This window comes from Hyperolius riggenbachi, chromosome 11 (genome assembly GCF_040937935.1).
Source record: "Hyperolius riggenbachi isolate aHypRig1 chromosome 11, aHypRig1.pri, whole genome shotgun sequence".
Taxonomy (NCBI): Eukaryota; Metazoa; Chordata; class Amphibia; order Anura; family Hyperoliidae; genus Hyperolius; species Hyperolius riggenbachi.
The window spans coordinates 203,520,751-203,540,288 of NC_090656.1; the positions used below are offsets into that span (position 1 = coordinate 203,520,751).

At 44.8% G+C, this 19,538-nt stretch overlaps 1 protein-coding gene across 7 annotated transcripts in view; it reads left to right on the forward strand.

The window, feature by feature from the left end:
* INSC (INSC spindle orientation adaptor protein) overlaps positions 1–19,538 on the forward strand; it is a 309,535-nt gene that overhangs the window by 166,552 nt on the left and 123,445 nt on the right. For all 7 annotated transcript variants that reach the window (XM_068260115.1, XM_068260117.1, XM_068260118.1 and 4 more), the window contains 2 exons: positions 8,889–9,234; positions 18,036–18,088. In XM_068260115.1, the coding sequence (XP_068116216.1) occupies positions 8,889–9,234; positions 18,036–18,088 (399 nt within the window). The remainder of the gene's footprint in view (positions 1–8,888; positions 9,235–18,035; positions 18,089–19,538) is intronic.

A 19,538-nucleotide genomic window follows, 5' to 3' on the forward strand; every position in this document is an offset into this window, starting at 1 on the left:
GATTCTTCTATTTTGTAATAAACTCATTTGAACTGCAATGATCTAGCTAATGAATGTGAGTGCTACCGTAATTAACCCCCTCAACCTTTCTCTCCTTACCGTTTTTTTTAACCAATTACCCCTGTTTTTTCCTTCAGCTAAATGGCTTCCCAAAGCATTTTCCAATAATTATTGTTATGATACACATGATAATAATTTTTATTTTTGTTTATTTATTGAGCACCAACAAGAATAAGTATCCAGGCTCAGTGAAAGGGGGGTGTACAAATCTCTTCGTCTTCAATGCATCCAGTGAATAGAGCTGTGATAAGTGACAGACCATGGGGAAGGAGGGCAAATGTACTGGATGCTCATTGCTCAGGTCACGCCATTTCCAGTTTAGCCGAGTTGTGCTGAGTTTTAGTGAAATCGTGAATTTAAGAAACCGAAAATGTCATTTTAGATTCCCCCCAGTTATTTCCTGCTTGCTTTCTGTAGGGGGACAGGGGCAAACCCAGCATTTTTAAGTGGGGGGGGGGGGGGGGGGAATTCCTGAAAGTTCTCCCTTAACCACGCACAATACAGTATAACAATATGGTTAGACATCATGCTGGGTACTAGGATGTCCGATCTGCTACCAATCGACAACGGGGTCAATCAGAAGCAGTATGGATACAGATAATAATGAGGACAGCAGATATTGCTAATGAAGGGGAAAGTGAAGCATTCACACAGCAGGGCACAGGGCTGTGCTCATACCTGGCTCTGTGCTCTGTTAAGTGCCCCAGAGCTGCTCCAAGCTCTGTACATCCAAAGTCAACTGTAGCAGGGAAAGAAAGGGGGCAGTGCTGTGAGCTGCAGGATGTCTGCAGATATTCTGGTGTCTCAACTTGTGCCTGTCCCCAGACACTGCACCGGCCCTGGTCTGAGGGGGGATTCTGGGCAGCTGTAATCCCCCCTGCGTTTGCCTATGGGGGAGGGAATAGCAGGGATAAAAAAAAAACACACCACTCACAACACAAAACTGGAGGGACTCCCCTGTGCAGAGAAGCTTACAATCTAAGAAGTATCAGAGTGTTTTCTTCTTGATATATATGCTAACAGTAGTTATTGAAGCAGAGAAAAAAAATATTTTTCTTCCTTCCTCTATTCTTTTGGATATGCAAAAAGGCAAAAAAAAAAAAAAGAAAAGCCTTGTCTCCCCCTCAAAGAAATAAATGTATCCCTTGGGCTTTATAATTCACGACAGACTTATAGCTGAATCAATAGACATATGGCTGGAATGGTAATATTGCTCCATGGGAAGGGGGGTCCCCACACTCTTACTGATGCTCTCTTACTTCAACTGACATATCATTTAGAATTACGGTCTCTGCTAAAGCCAGTCCCTTTACTCCAATGTACATATTATCCACCAACAACACAAACCACAAATCATAGGAAGGGGCCACACTCTGAATGAGACACAACACAGACTGTATACTGCACACACGTGGGTGGCTGTCCATGCTCATTTACAAGGAATCTATATATATAAAATCGGAATGTATGTATGTATGTATGTGCCACGATCACTCAAAGATGCCTTGACCGATTTGAACGAAATTTGGTATACAGATCCCTTACTACCTGGGATGATATGTTCTGGGAGTCTCACGACCTCCCCTCCCCCGCCCTGCACACCTGGGCGGAGCTACAAACGGCTAATCAGATTTCACCCATTCATGTCAATGGAAACATGTAAAAGGCTGCCATTCTCACAGAACTCAAGCCAGAGTCCCCACACTTGGCACAGGTGGCCACTTGGTGACCGAGGTTACAAATCCAGGAAAAGTGAGCGAAGCATAAAACAGCCAATCAAATTTCAGACATTAATTTTAAATGGGAAAATGTAAACTGCAGCCCTTCTTACACTGTTAATGGCAATGGTTTCAAATTTGGCACACTTGGTCACTGGGTGAATGAGATTAATATTCAGGAAAGTGGGTGCAGCCTACAGCAGCCAATCAAAATTCACCTATTGATTTTCAAGGGGAATATTTCAACTGCAATCATTCTTACACTGTTAATGGCAGAGGCTTCAAACTTGCTACAGTCGGTCATTGGGTGACCGGGGTTCAAATTCACTAAAGGGGCGGGGCCACAAACAGCCAATCTGATTTACTAGGTGGATAAACTGCTTCCATTCACACAATTTTGATGCCAGGAACCTGTAAGCTCACAAACTTGGTAATTGAGTGACTGTGTGTCAAGGTTACAAAAAGTGGGCAGAGCCAACAAAAAATTCACTGGGAAAATATAAACTGCAGCCATTGTTACACTGTTAATGGCAGGGTTCTCAAACTTTGCATAGTTAGCCACTGGGTGATTGGGATTAATATTCAGGAAAATGGGTGGAGCCTACAAAGCCAATCAAAATTCACCTGTTGATTTTCAAGGGGAATATTTAAATTGCTGCCATTCTTACACTGTTTAATAGCAAATGCCTCAAACCTGGTACAGTTGGTCTCTGGGTGACTGGGGTTCAAATTCAGAAAGGGGCAGAGTAACAAACAGCCAATCAGATTTGTTTAAAAATTATTGATATCAAGCACCACAAAGCTCATAAAATTTAGTTGTTGGGCAGTGCCAACAACTACATTTTTTACATTGGAAAATATAAACTGCAAACATTCTAACATTGTTAATGGCAGGGTTCTCAAACTTTGCACAGTTGGTCACTGGGTGATTGGGATTAATATTCAGGAAAATGGGTGGAGCCTACAACAGCCAATCAAAATTCACCTGTTAATTTTCAAGGGAAATATTGAAATTGCTGCCATTTTTACATTGTTAATAGCAAATGCCTTAAACCTGGTACAGTTGGTTTTAGGGTGACTGGGGTTCAAATTCAGAAAGGGGCGGAGCCACAAACAGCCAATCATATTTGTTTAATTTCAGTGGGAATATACAAATTATTGATATCATGCACAATAAAGCTTATACAATTTAGTTGTTGGGCACTGCCAACAACTACGTTTTTTACATTGGAAAATATAAACTGCAAACATTCTTATACTGTTAATGGCAGGGTTCTCAAACTTGACACAGTTGGCCACTGGGTGACTGGGATTAATATTCTGAAATGTGGGTGGAGTCTACAACAGTATGAATGGTAAGTAAAAGGACATGCACACCTTGTATATTCAGATGTAAAAAAGTCTGTATTGAAAGTGCTGACAAGACATACAAAAAAGACATGTAAAGTGATCTGTGCAAGCTATAGTAACATCAGTGCACAGCCAAATGCATGATATACATCCAAGTACAATAATGCAACATGTATGCTATAACACCATACTGCTAGCTGGTGCATAGAGACAGCACAGCATCATGCACTGGCTGAACAACACAGAAGAAATGTACAGCAACATATAACACAACAAAAGTCCATGAAAATCACAGTGTAAAGAACAAACACCGCTGTTTTACCCAGACGGCGCGGCGTTTCAGAAATAGATTCCTTTGTCAATGGGATTTAGCTGTAGGTAGCTGGAGGCAACAGCAAAGTTGTGCAGAGCGGCGGTGTCCTGGACACCGCCGCTCTGCACAACTTTGCTGTTGCCTCCAGCTACCTACAGCTAGGAATCTATTTCCGAAACATCATTGACCTGATGAAGGCGTCGTCTACGCCGAAACGTTGTGACGTCAGACGGCATCCCCGCGTCCTGGCTCCGCCCACCGCCTCCGACTCCCACGCTGTTTCCAACGCACCCCGCTGCTCTGGCCAAGCGCGGGACACAGGAGAGGATAGATGGCAGGCCTGACAGGCGCATTGACTTCCTATACACTGCAAGTGTAACTTGTATCAGCGTGACTGATTGAAACATAAAAAACGTTATTGCACCAGCGGTGCGCTCTTGTTCCCTCTTTGTCTTTTTGTTAGAACTGCTGGCACCATCCAGCCGCCGGAGCAGCACCCGCCCATATCTCCTCATCATCCATCAGAGACAGCGCAGGGATTGTTCTTTTTGTTGTAAACCATTCTTACACTGTTAGAGTTCTCAAACTTGACATAGTTGGCCACTGGGTGACTGGGATTAAAATTCACCTACTGATTTTCAATGGGAATATTTACATTGCTGCCATTCTTACACTGTTAATGGTAGAGGCCTCAAACCTGCTACAGTCAGCCATCAAGTGACTGGGGTTCAAATTCACTAAAGGGACAGAGCCACAAACAGCCAATCAGATTTCTTTGCTGGATAAACTGCTTCATTCACACAATTTTGATGCCAGGAACCCGAAAGCTCTCAAACTTGGTTATTGAGTGACTGTGTGTCAAGGTTACAAACAGTGATTGAAGTCAAAAACAAATTTCCCAGGAAAAATGTAAACTGCAGCCTTTCTTCACTGTTAATGGCAGGGTTCTCAAACTTTACACAGTGGGTTACTGGGATTAATAATCAGAAAAGTGGGTGAAGCCTAAAAAAGCCAATAAAAATTCACCTGTTGATTTTCAAGGGGAATATTAAAATTTCTGCCATTCTTGCACTGTTAATGGCACACGCCTCAAACCTGGTACAGTTGGTCATTGGGTCACTGGGGATCAAATTCAGAAAAGGGGGCGGAGCCACAAACAGCCAATCAGATTTGTTTCATTGCACTGGGAAAATACAAATTATTGATGCCAAGGACCGCAAAGTTCACAAACTTGGTCACTGTGTGTTTCTATGTTAGGGTTAGAAAAAGTGGGCAGAGCCAACAGCAGCCAAATACATACCCGGGCAAAGCCGGGTAATCAGCTAGTGGGGGAATAAAATCAACCCTAAAATGCTGCTAAAGGCATAAATCTCATATAATGGACAGCAGCCATACAGAGCTGGGACAAGGTCCTCCAGCACCCAAGGCTGAGACACCAAAGTGCGCCCCTCCATCCCTGCCACCCGAGCCATGAAACACTGATTGCTATTAGACTAAGAGACACCACGGGGCCCACAACCTCCTCAACACCTTAATATCTAGTTATCTGACTTGCAGTCACTGCCATGTATCCCCTTTTCTTATTTCTTGCTGCTTCAAACACAATTAGGAATGACAGCTGAATGAATTATGCGCCCCCTCCTACACTGCGCCCTGAGGCTGGAGCCTCTCCAGCCTATGCCTCGGCCCGGCCCTGCAGCCATATGGCAGTACAAAAATTGTTATAAAGTTATTACAGGTACATACCATACAATGTACTGCTAGTGTGGAAAGGGTAACCGTTACAACCCAGGGGAGATTGCCTGATGTGTTTCATGGCATCTCATTCATGTGATGGGGATAACTGCTTCCATTCTTGTAGTGGACTGCATCACTAAGAGGCTGCCATATTTATTTCCTTTTAAACAATACCAGTTGCCCAGCTGTCCTGCTGATCTCTTTGGCTGCAGTAGTGTCTTCGTCTGAGTCACACTGAAACAAGCATGCAGCAGCTAATCTTTTGAGATTTTCATCAGAAACACCTGATTTGCATGCTAGCTTAGGGTCTATGGCTTAATATATTGAAGGCAGAGGATCAGCAGGACAGCTGGGCAACTTGCATTTTCAACCACTTCCCCTCCCCCAGGAAGAGTAACTACGTCCCTGTTATTCCCTCTTCCTGTTGCAGGGACGTAGCTACTACGTCTCTTGCTGCCGCGCACTCCCGCTTGCTCCCGTGCTCGTTATCTCTGCCAATCAATAGACGAGAGATGACCGTCTTTCTCACCGAAAAGTATTGCAGTAGCACATTTTGCTATACACATGTTTATTCCCTTTGTGTGTATTGGAACAAACCAAAAAAGGGAGGAAAAAAAGCAAATTGGACATAATGTCCCACAAAACTCCAAAAATGGGCTGGACAGAATTATTGGCACCCTTTAAAAATTGTCAATAAATAAGATTGTTTCAAGCATGTATTGCTCCTTTAAACTCACCTGGGGCGAGTAACAGGTGTGGGCAATTTAAAAATCACACCTGAAGATAAAAAGGAGAGAAGTTCACTTAGTCTTTGCATTGTGTGTTTGTGTGTGCCACACTGAGCATGGACAACAGAAAGAGGAGATCAGAACTGTCTGGAAGACTAGATCCAATACTGTGGAATATTATCAACAATCTCAAGGTTCGAAGTCCATCTCCAGAGATTTAGATTTGCCTTTGTCCACAGTGCGCTACATTATCAAGAAGTTTGCAACCCATGGCACTGTATCTAAACTCCCTGGGTGTGAATTTTGCCAAAATGTACTTGAGTAAGCCAAATGCCTTCTGGGAAAACATCTTGTGGACAGGTGAGAACAAGATAGAGCTTTATGGTAAAGCACATCATTTTACTGTTTAACGAAAACGGAATGAGGACTACAGAGAAAGAACACAGTACCTACAGTGAAGTAGTATGGTGGAGGTTCAATGAAGTTTTGTCGTTATTTTGCTGCCTCTGGCACTGGGTGCCTTGAATGTGTGCAAGGCATCATTAAATCTAAGGATTACCAAAGGATTGTGGGTTGCACTGTATAGCCCAATGTCAGAAAGCTAGTTTTGCATCTGAGGTCTTGGGTCTTCCAGCAGGACAATGACCCCAAACATAGGTCAAAAAGCACCCAGAAATTGGATGGCAACAAAGCGCTGGAGAGTTCTGAAGCGGCAAGCAAAGAGTCCAGATCTAAATCCCATTGAACACCTGTGGAGAGATCTTAAAATTGTTGTTGGGAAAAGGTGACCCTCCAATAAGAGAGACCTGGAGCAGTTTGCAAAGGAAGAGTGGTCCACAATTTGTGGGGATGGTTATAAGAAGTGACTGATTTCAGTTAGTTTTTTCCAAAGGGTGTGCAACCAAATCTAAAGTTAGGAGGGCCAATAATTTTGTCCAGGCCATTTTTGGAGTTTTGGGTGACATTATGTTCAATTTGCTTTTTTTCCTTCCTTTTTCTCTTTTGTTTCAATACACAAAGGGAACAAACGTGTATTGCAAAACGTGTTACTGCAATACTTTTCTGTGAAAAAATACTTGATTTTCTGTGAAAAGTTCTGGGGGTGCCAACAATTTCAGCCATGACTGTATGTACTAATTGTGGTGACGATAGCATGTATTGGGGCTTTGCTATTAAAGGAAACATGAGGTGAAAATAAACTGATGAGTTTTTTATATTTAAATCTACTTTTTAAGTTTTTACTGTTTCATTGTCTCTGCTCAATGACACAATTATCAAAGTATGCCGGTCCAGAGCTAAAATCTATGAACTATTTACTCTTTTTATCTCTTTCCTGCCCTCAAGCCATTTACTGCCAGGAACATGTTCTATGGTTGCAATTCCTTATCAATTAGGGTTATTCTATAGTTCGACCTAGTTCCAACGTGGACTGAAACTGTCACTTGCATACCTGATATTTAACTCTTTCAGGCTGAGAAAGAAAAAAAGGAACACAGACTAGTTATTTGTGTGCTAGGCACTGTACGTACATGTCTATCTCATCATGTCACTTGTCACCTAGTGTATTCTTTGACAGCTAAAGTCGTCAAGAAATTGCACGAAAATCATGCAAAATGATGCGCAATTACGAAATTACAGTTCTTTATTATGGTTACAAACCACATTAATTAAGATTTTTCCACCGTATTTGTGACCGTATCGGGGCCCTTGGGCCAGAGTGGCCTCGAAGGGCCCTCCTTCAACTGCAGTATTAGCTCTCTGTTGGTCCTGTGCTCATTATAATCACTTCTATAGATACTTTGAATATTGGTAATCATTAACAAACTGCTCCCCATCCCCTTCTTGCACCTCTGACACTGTAGTTGCCATTGGTAGATTTTGGTGCCCCCTATTAATTGTTATGTATAGAGTGCTTGGGGGGCCCCATGTAAAACTTGCATCGGGCCCACAGTTCCTTGGATACACCACTGCAAATTTGCAAATTACAATGCAAAATTATAATTATGCAAAATTCTTGCTCATCACTTGTCCTTCTGTTTTTTTCTTTCTTTTGGTCCAGAGCTAAGAGAATACTGCACCACATGTATAGAATGGATGGCAATTGTGCCGATCTGCTGTGGAGACACCACAAGTCCCAACGTGGTACATTAGCCCCAGGAGTGGAATTTGAGCGATAATGATGATTGCCGTTTAGAACAGTTATTGGTGGTTGTTTTGGTGATTCATTTGTGCAGAGTGCACTGAGCACAGGCTGCTCTTTCCATCACAGGAGTCTACAATTATCTGTCAGCACAAAAAAATTAAAAGGAAAGTCTACGCTGATGGTGGTAAACATCCGCAGGGAACATGTGAGAGGCCGCGCAATGAGGCCCCCGCCACCCTGATCCCTGAAGGGTGCAAGGAAGGACGTGGAGTAAAGGGATAAAAGGACTACAAAAAGTATAACAAATCAAACCTGATCACCCCACTGACTAACATATACCCGGGCTTCTAAATACCAGCAGCCTCTACGCATACAGCAAAAGAGCTGTGGCTGTTTCATAGGCAGTATCCCCACCTCTCCCTGGGGACAACCTACTACAACCTACTACTCCCCAGTGGTTCATACTGGCAGGCGTTCACAAGTCAGGAACTTCCTGCATTTGGACTATAAGATGCAGTGACTTTTTTTAGCCACTTTTGGGGGAGTCTTATAGTACAAAAAATACAGTAAATGCTGCAGCCTATGTGTAGTGCTTCTTGACTTCGCTGAGAGGTTATGGTAGGACTATAAATGGTCAGTTCATATCCAAAAAAACTACCAGAGTGGCTGCATTAAAAGAGTTCTGTAGGGAAGACGAATTACTGATCTCCTGTTATTGGATGTGTTTGATTGCCATTATTGCCACACAATAGTATTAGTATATATAGTGACATATATGGGTGTATTCATCCTTTTGCCTGCAGCACTTCTCTAACTCTATGAACGGTGTGTATTTGCAGGATGAACCTGATGCAGGTGGACTCGGTGCAGCGCTGGATGGACGATTTGATGCTGATGACGGAGTGCGAGTGCATGTGTATCCTTCAGTCCAAGCCCATCAGCATCGATGATGATTCTCAAAGCGACCTGATGCTCTCCTCGCAGGAGGGCACCCAGAACAGCCTGGAGATGCTTCTCCGCCGGGCCTGGATCATTAGTACTGAGCTGACCAAAATCGTCCAAAAACTGGAGAAAAACCGCTGGAGGCGGGTCCACACCATGACCATCAAGACCAACTGCCATGTCCATTCCATGATCAAAGAGTACAACATGTATGCCATGACCACCACCCAGCAGATGCATGAGGTATAGACCAATCGGATTATGAGGGGTTGGGGTGGGCCAATCCACAGTTTTCTTTTTTTCTGCCTGTATCATTTTAATGCTAGGTGTTAGAAAGGATTACGTTAAGGCAGGGGCAGTTCTCCCATGAAGCAACATGAATCACATGATTCAGGGCGGCAACAATTAGAGGGCGGCAATAGGTGGCTTCTTCCCCAAATAAATGTTCCCCTCCTCACACTCCCCATCTCACCCTCCCTAGATGCACAGCGCAGCTTCACTCACCTGCTCTCAGCATTCCGGGATCTCCATCCAATTGTCCAGCGTCCTGTATCCATGGCTACAGCGGTGCCTCATGTGACCTGTTACTGTTATGATCGCTTCTGTAGCGTTTACTGCTGACTGCAGTGGTATTGCAAACCAAGCAGTTCTAATGTCATTACATGCATTTGCTTGCATAGTTTGGTTTGCACTTAAACTAGTTGCTGATTCCATCTGCAGTCGCTCTGAAGTTTATGACAGTTTAATATGCTTTTGTGTAAACAAACATTGTCTGCTGCAGTGGAGGGGCGGTCCCTTTCCTGCAGGCTGCATATCATTGTCTGCCTTTTCCTGCTATCAGCCTGTGATTAATTACCATTCACTTGTGTGGGAATCTGCAGGTCTGCTCCCATTGGATGACCTCAGTATAAAGAACTGCTTCCTGCAATGCCTCATGGGCTACCATAGTCTCAGATTGTATCTGTTACTCTGCTCGTGCCCCACCTCGTTCCTGGTCCGTGTGGACTGCGCTGACTCCTGCGAAGGGGTCAGCGAGTCCTCCTAGTTCTGCTCTTGTTCTAGAAGTTGCTACTTGCTTGTCTTGTGTCATATATTGGTTCATCGCCAATATATACGCATACTTGCGCATTTTGTTATTTTCCTTGTATTCGTGTTACGTTAATATATCAGTGTCGCTGATATATACGTACACGAACTGTTTATTTCCTGTGTTCAGTTAGTCAGTTTTCCAGCACGTTTTGGTAGTTTGCGCGTACCGTGAACACCCGTGCTGAGCTAGTTATCCTGTTCCTGGTTCTGTTTGTGGATTGCGTTCATCTCTGCGAAGAGATAGCGAATCCTTCTGAGTCCTGTTCCCTGTATTACTCCAGTCCTAGTCAGCGTTCCTGCTTATGTCATATATCGGTTCATTGCCGATATATACATATGTTAGTCAGACCTTACAAAGAGTTTCATTGATAGCTGTAATTGTAATACGCTAGGAAAACATACTTATTGTATATTTATCTGTGTTACGTTCATCTGTCTCGATCCTGCTATTTTCTGACTATCCTGTCCTGTCTTTGTGAGGCACGCCATCGCCGCAACGCATTGGCTGCCTCATTCCAGTCTGTCTGGTTTTGGACGCTTGCTGTCGCTAAGTAGCCGCTAGCTAGCAAGCGTTCATTCTGTCTACTTATTCTGATCTCCTCAGTCCTGGTTTATGCGCTCAGCGCTACTTTGCGCTGAGACGTTATTACGAAAGTGTTGTTTGTGGCTGTTCGGATCTGCACCGGCTCTGTGCGCCACAATCTCCTATTGGAGTCAGTCCTCTCCTCCACTAAACTGGGGATATCCTGATCCCTTGTGCTGGTGTGTGTACCTCCTTCACGTCAGCTTATGTGTTGTATGCTGACTGTGGAGATTACACCTCCAAGCTTAACATTATGGTAGCCCCATTACCAATCCCCATTGTGGGGGGGGTTCCCAGCAAAAATGACACTGTTTGTTATGGTTCCTGTTCCTTTAAGAAATTTGAGAAGCTCAATTCTGAAACAGAAAATGAGTTTTTTTCTGAATGTGCCAGGTTCCTGGCCAATCCTGAGCTCCAGGCTACTCCTGTTTCAACGTGGGCCCCCCAGCTAGTTTATGTTTTATTTAAGGGAAGATTGTTTCAGTGGGCCTACGATGTCTTGGATCATACCAATTTAAAAGAGAGACCACTGGAATTTCTAGCGTTTGTGATCCATAACTGGCTGCGCAAAACCGATTTGCCTAGCCCTTTTGATAAGCTCCTGGCAGCTTGTCAATCAGCTGCTCCTTCTACTGCCTACAAAAATAATCAGCAAGCAGATAATTGTTCTGATAACTTTTCTTCTGCTAAGGCAGCAGGGTCTAAAGCCAAACGTAAACGCTCCAAAAGAAAAGCGTTACAATCAGCGGAGTCGTTGCCCTTGGCGACTGCGCATCAGATCTGTAACGAGACTCCACCATTAGCAGATAATGAAATTCAGTCACCATTCAGGGGAGTAAAATGGACCTATGAAACTACTAATGAACTTTCATTGCTAGCCAGGGAAAATAAAGGTTCTTGTTTAAATGAATTATCTGAATATGATTATGAAGATATATTACAGAGTATTGAACAGATCAATTTATTTGTGCAGCAAGGGAAATTTGCATACACTACAGTTCAACACTTGCTACAGGTACTGGAGATCCTTAGGAATAAGAAATCGGCCAATCACCTGCTAAATAACCCAATTGTTTCTGCCACTAACACATTTGCAAACTATGATCAGCCGGAATGCTCAGCTGTTAAATATGCATGGGATCCTCCATTTGAGAAAGGAGAGATGGAAGCCCTGGTCTATGAATGGAAGAAAGATGCAAGTTCATTTTGTCAGTTTTACAGTGCAAAAAGTGAATTAGTATTGAATGCATGCATTAAGTCTGCCTATAACCTAATAAAAACTGGTGTGTGTGGGTATGACTTTGTGGCTCCATTGATCGATGTGTGGAGAATGATTCTGGACGATTTTTATGCGATACAATCAGTTGATACCAGGGAAGACACACTGTCAAGTGGAGATTGTTCCACTTCCTCAGTTCCTGAGGACTCGCCTGCTTCAGCACCTTTGGCTGATTCAGCGAGTGATTCAGAGCTCCTTTTGTGTGAAATCGAAGTTCCTGTAATTCCACCCTGTACCATGGATAACTCAGTGTTACTTCCCAGTAAGACAGAAATTACTAATACTTCCTTAATCTTGCCCTGCACAAATTTCTCAGCAGAGGACCCAGAGGTCCTGCTGACTTCTGAGTCCAGCCTAGCCAGTACTCATGAATCTTTGTTCAGTGAAACAGACACCAGAAAAATCTTACCTGTCTCTGCAAACACTTCTGCAGAAATTACCTGTGTTAATAAAGTTCAACTCCTGTCTGATCCAGCAGATGCCAATAGATGCACTACATCAGTTTCTGAGTCCCAGCAATCCTGTCCAGAAATCTCAGAACCCCAGCATCTGAATTTTCCAATTTCACAATTGAATGGTGATTTAGATGCGCAAACATTGTGTTTTGATCTTCCTGTTTCTACACCTCACTCTAGTTTCATGAATAACTCAGAGCGTCTGCTATGTGAGTCCGAAATCGCAGAATTATTACCGTGTTCAGAAAATGTTCCAGTGAACTTGCCCTGTACCATGAATTGTGCAGTAGATCTCTCCAATGAAACTCAGGTCACAGAATCATTATGCTGTCCAGCAGGTGCTTCCATGGTTTTGCCCTGCAGTGTGGACTGTTCGGTGATCCTGTCCAGTGAAGCTGTGGTCACAGAGTCTTATGCTTCATCCAGTACTTTGGATATTTCAAACCCTCTAGCAGAACAGTCTGAGGCACTGCTTACCTCAGTTGGTGTTGCAGTAATATTCACTTGTCTAGCAGCCGTTTTGGAATTACAGTCTGCTCTAATAAAACTTGATGAATTTCTGCCCAGCGAAGCAGAAGCCATTGAAATATTGTCCTCGTCAGCAAGTGTGTTAGATACCTTGCCCTGTACACAGTCTGATTTAACCAATGTTGTTGAGTCCCTCTCCAGTGTTGTAACAGCCGAGGAACTCCAGCCCTGTCCTCTGAATGTTTCAAAAGTCTTGCCCTGTAACATGGATAATTCTGACTCGCTGGAAAAAATAATAATAGAAATCTCAGAATTTCAGTCCGGGTTAATGAGTGTTTCTGAAACCCAGCCCTGTATCCTGGAAAATTCTGGTTCTCTGGCCGGTGTGGCAGAAGTTCCTGAGTCCCCTTCCTGTCCAGTGAGTTACTCAGTTTTGCCTAGTTCAGTGGGGATTGCTGCACTACTGACTTGTTTTGCAGCCCTTCATGAGCTCCAATCCAGTGTATTTGATGAGTCTCTGTCTAGTCCAGAAGAAGTTATGGGAACCCTGTCTAGTTCGGTGCATACATCAGAAGATTTGTCCTGTCTTGTAAATGCCCCTGAACATGATTTGTTAATAACTTTGCTGGAATCAGAGACATCTAAGTCTGATCCTGCATTTTTTAGTGAGAATCCAGTAACTGTGAAGTCTAGTCATGATGATTTTTTTTTGCCCAGTCCTGGTTTCGGTCCTACCTTGACTGACTTTGAGGTTTGCAGTTCCTTGACATGCCCAGAAGTCTCTCTTGTGCCGGTGTGCCCAGATGTGCTTCGTATGCCAGAGTGCCCAAGTGTGTCTGTGTTGGCGTGCTCACACACTTCCCTAGTGGAGACATGTTCTGATGTTGCCGGTTGGCCTGCATGCCCGGAGATGGTTCTGGTCCCTAAAAACCCTGATCTTGATGTTTGTCCTTGTGACCCTGACTCTAGAGTTGCCCTGGGTTCCATAGGGGTTCTTGATGGTTCTCCATGTGAGCCTAAGGGGCGTTCTGACCTGTGGGGATCTCTTTGGAGCTTCCAAGTGTTCTGGGAGATCTCTGAGGAAACTTGTCCTGGTACCTTGGATTGGTTCAACAGTGGGTTTTGTGTTGGTAAGGACAGTTCCGGTGGGCATTGCAAAGGCTTTGGCGTTTTTGGACAGTCCTTGGAAGGCGGTGGGTATCGCGCAGAGAGTTTCTTGGGGTTGTTTTCTGGAAGTCGTGGTTCTGATGGGTGTCACACTGAGGCTTGTAGTGCTGACGGGCTTGGTTCGGTAGGTTCTGGTTCCAATTGGTCTAGTTTTGGTGAGACTGATTCGGGAATTTGGTTTTGTCGGACGGATCCGACCTTCATGAATTTTCAGTCAGATCAGTTTGCTGGATTTCCCACTTCTGATTTTTTGGTTTGGGTGGTTCAGGAGAAATATGTCAGTTTTCATAGGCGTCCAGAGGCCGCGTTTAAGGGAGGGGGTACTGTTATGATCGCTTCTGTAGCGTTTACTGCTGACTGCAGTGGTATTGCAAACCAAGCAGTTCTAATGTCATTACATGCATTTGCTTGCATAGTTTGGTTTGCACTTAAACTAGTTGCTGATTCCATCTGCAGTCGCTCTGAAGTTTATGACAGTTTAATATGCTTTTGTGTAAACAAACATTGTCTGCTGCAGTGGAGGGGCGGTCCCTTTCCTGCAGGCTGCATATCATTGTCTGCCTTTTCCTGCTATCAGCCTGTGATTAATTACCATTCACTTGTGTGGGAATCTGCAGGTCTGCTCCCATTGGATGACCTCAGTATAAAGAACTGCTTCCTGCAATGCCTCATGGGCTACCATAGTCTCAGATTGTATCTGTTACTCTGCTCGTGCCCCACCTCGTTCCTGGTCCGTGTGGACTGCGCTGACTCCTGCGAAGGGGTCAGTGAGTCCTCCTAGTTCTGCTCTTGTTCTAGAAGTTGCTACTTGCTTGTCTTGTGTCATATATTGGTTCATCGCCAATATATACGCATACTTGCGCATTTTGTTATTTTCCTTGTATTCGTGTTACGTTAATATATCAGTGTCGCTGATATATACGTACACGAACTGTTTATTTCCTGTGTTCAGTTAGTCAGTTTTCCAGCACGTTTTGGTAGTTTGCGCGTACCGTGAACACCCGTGCTGAGCTAGTTATCCTGTTCCTGGTTCTGTTTGTGGATTGCGTTCATCTCTGCGAAGAGATAGCGAATCCTTCTGAGTCCTGTTCCCTGTATTACTCCAGTCCTAGTCAGCGTTCCTGCTTATGTCATATATCGGTTCATTGCCGATATATACATATGTTAGTCAGACCTTACAAAGAGTTTCATTGATAGCTGTAATTGTAATACGCTAGGAAAACATACTTATTGTATATTTATCTGTGTTACGTTCATCTGTCTCGATCCTGCTATTTTCTGACTATCCTGTCCTGTCTTTGTGAGGCACGCCATCGCCGCAACGCATTGGCTGCCTCATTCCAGTCTGTCTGGTTTTGGACGCTTGCTGTCGCTAAGTAGCCGCTAGCTAGCAAGCGTTCATTCTGTCTACTTATTCTGATCTCCTCAGTCCTGGTTTATGCGCTCAGCGCTACTTTGCGCTGAGACGTTATTACGAAAGTGTTGTTTGTGGCTGTTCGGATCTGCACCGGCTCTGTGCGCCACAATCTCCTATTGGAGTCAGTCCTCTCCTCCACTAAACTGGGGATATCCTGATCCCTTGTGCTGGTGTGTGTACCTCCTTCACGTCAGCTTATGTGTTGTATGCTGACTGTGGAGATTACACCTCCAAGCTTAACATTTACATGCTCCCAGGTCACATGAGGTGCTGCTTTAGTCAGAAAAGAAGCAGGACTCAGTAAATGCCTGCAATGCACGGCCCGATGTGTCTGCGGTACGGCTTTGCGCACACACACATAAGGGGGGGGGGGGGGGGATTAGTTCTCACAATGTATTGTTTCAGGTAGCAAAAAGCGCCAGAAGAACCGGTTCTAGGATTTTTTTGTTGCCTGAGGCAAATTTGTGAGAATGCACCCAGTATAGCCTTCAGTATAGGTAGTTAGTTGCCACCAAAGGGCCACTGAAACTGACTGGAAATTGACCTCCGAAGGCCCTCCCCCACCAGGCTGCAATAACATAATCCACACAACTCTGTACCAAAGCTTCAACCTAATACACAACCTGAGACCTAACACATTCACACTGAACTGGTCCTGCCTAGGGTCTAAATACCCCCAGGGTGGGAGAAGGGTCGGGTGGGGAATCCGGTGTAACGTCTGATCGTGCTTCCTGGAAGCTTCCTACCACACTGCCTTTCATGCATGCTCAGTGGGAGCTTAAATAAAATCTCCCCAAAATATCTCTGGTTTCACACCTCCTAGATTCCCCAAGTTTTCAGGGTAGGGAAGGGACCCCCTGAACTACCTCTTTGCCAAATTGAAGCCCAGAGTCCCGCTGGCTTCAGAGACCTATCTTGGGAACCAGCAGGGCTTGGAGGCTGCAATTTGGCACGGATGTAGTTCAGGGGGTCCCCTCCCTTCCCAGAAAATTTGGGGAGTGTAAGAGGTGTGGAAGCGGAGATATTTGGTGTGTTTACTGCGGCAGCATAATTAAATTGGAAATGTCGCAGCACGGGCTCCTACTGCGCATGTGGGGCAGCGCAAATTTAATGGCAGCATGATCAGACACATCACCAGCCTGTCACTTCTTCTCCAGGGTAAGAACTCCTCCCCTTCCTGCACCTAAACCTCTTTCCTGAACCTACATCTTTTCCTTCTTCCTCCCACTCCCTATAGGCTACCCAGATAAACTCCCACCCCCTACACTATTTCATACTCACCAACTGACCCTTTTTCAAAAGGACAGTCCCTCCAGGGGAGAAAACACAAACTACTGCAGGGACATCTCACCATTGTGAGAAGGGAGGAGACACAAACTACTGCAGAGTAATCTCACCATTGTGAGAAGGGAGGAGACATACAGTAAACTACTGCAGAAACATCTCACCATTGTGGGAGGGGAGGAGACACAAACTACTGCATGGAAATCTCACCATTGTTGGAGAAGGGAAGGAGACACAAACTTCTACAGAGACATCTCATCATCGTGGGAGGGGAAGGCGTCAGAAATGACTTCAGGGAAGTCTCACCATTGTGGGAGGAGGGAAAGAGACACAAAGCAAGGAAATCTCACCACTGTAGAAGGGGAGGAGACACAAACTACTGTAGTGAAATCTCACTATTGTTGGAGGGGAAACACAAACTACTGCAGAAACATCTCAACATTGTGGGAGGAGGGAAGGAGACACAAACTACTGCAGAGTAATTTCATCATCGTGGGAGGGGAGGAGACACCAACAACTGCTGGAGAATGGTAGTGTTGCAGGACCAGAGGAGACACAGAATGTCACTGTTGTAAGAGACACAAACTACTGTAGGGAGATGTTGTCACTATTGTGGAATGTAAGGAAACACAAACCCCTCGTTACACATTCCTCCACATCTCTGGGCCTCGCTGCTGTAACTCAGTGTAGCGCACTGTTATCAATAAATAAGCAAATCTAGTCAAATTATTGTTAAAAATAGCGTTCTGGCTCAATCCATCTGACGCATCCGGCCGCTGAGACTCGGCGGTGTCACTGGATTATACCGCCGTTGTTTACGGTGATAATAGAATTACTTTAGATAGTTTGTTTTTTTCCCCGTTTGAATTACCTGTTTGCAATTTCAGAGGTCGGAATCATTGCGTAGAAGCCGCGTAGACGCACGACCCTCATCTCTGCGCTCAGATACACTCTCGCCAGTAATGGCTGCCCGGCAAATAATGGGGGAAATAATGGGTTAGCGGCTCTACCAAGCGCCTAATAACTTTTAATGAAGTAGTTTTGCAGAAAAGTGAGGCAATCAGGGGGCGCGGATGAACAGTGACGCCTCAGCAATTGACTTGTTGCCGGCTAATGTAGCTGTTTTGCTGCTCGGACTGCTGACACCCTGATTCAGGCTATTTATAGATTCCATAGGCAGAGAGGGGGATATTTACCGTCTTGCAGGATACAAGCTTAATGTTTATGCATCCTAAAAACCTTATTCACACCGACTCTAAATGATGATGATGGTGATAATGCTTCTGTGTGATGTCTCCACAGTACGAAACCTTATTAATGGAAAAGTGCTCCGAACTCACTGAAATCACTGAGAGGTAAGCTGGGTCTGTAGACTAAAGAGATATTATTATTATTATTATTTATTAGTACTATATGTTTACACAGGTCTGACATATTATTCACAATGTTGTACAGATAGTGTTGGGCGAACAGTGTTCGCCACTGTTCGGGTTCTGCAGAACATCACCCTGTTCGGGTGATGTTCGAGTTCGGCCGAACACCTGACGGTGCTCGGCCAAACCGTTCGGCCATATGGCCGAACTAAGAGCGCATGGCCGAACGTTCCCCGAACGTTCGGCTAGCGCTGTGATTGGCCGAACGGGTCACGTGGTTCGGACCCGAACGCGCTCTGATTGGCCGAACTGTCACGTGGTTCGGGTAAATAAATACCCGAACCACGTCATATCTCCGCCATTTGTCTGTGGGTTTAGCTTTGGGTAGGCAGGCAGGGTAGTTCGCGCTCCAGCCACGCTAGCCAGGGTCCCCCCCAGTCATTGTGTGTCGCTGCTGGGAACAGTAGTACACCGCTCGTTCAGCCACACTATATAGCATTCTGTGTACTGTTCTGTGTCTGCTGGGAACAGTAGTACACCGCTCGTTCAGCCACACTATATAGCATTCTGTGTACTGTTCTGTGTCTGCTGGGAACAGTAGTACACCGCTCGTTCAGCCACACTATATAGCATTCTGTGTACTGTTCTGTGTCTGCTGGGAACAGTAGTACACCGCTCGTTCAGCCACACTATATAGCATTCTGTGTACTGTTCTGTGTCTGCTGGGAACAGTAGTACACCGCTCGTTCAGCCACACTATATAGCATTCTGTGTACTGTTCTGTGTCTGCTGGGAACAGTAGTACACCGCTCGTTCAGCCACACTATATAGCATTCTGTGTACTGTTCTGTGTCTGCTGGGAACAGTAGTACACCGCTCGTTCAGCCACACTATATAGCATTCTGTGTACTGTTCTGTGTCTGCTGGGAACAGTGGTACACCGCTCGTTCAGCCACACTATATAGCATTCTGTGTACTGTTCTGTGTCTGCTGGGAACAGTGGTACACCGCTCGTTCAGCCACACTATATAGCATTCTGTGTACTGTTCTGTGTCTGCTGGGAACAGTAGTACACCGCTCGTTCAGCCACACTATATAGCATTCTGTGTACTGTTCTGTGTCTGCTGGGAACAGTAGTACACCGCTCGTTCAGCCACACTATATAGCATTCTGTGTACTGTTCTGTGTCTGCTGGGAACAGTAGTACACCGCTCGTTCAGCCACACTATATAGCATTCTGTGTACTGTTCTGTGTCTGCTGGGAACAGTAGTACACCGCTCGTTCAGCCACACTATATAGCATTCTGTGTACTGTTCTGTGTCTGCTGGGAACAGTAGTACACCGCTCGTTCAGCCACACTATATAGCATTCTGTGTACTGTTCTGTGTCTGCTGGGAACAGTAGTACACCGCTCGTTCAGCCACACTATAT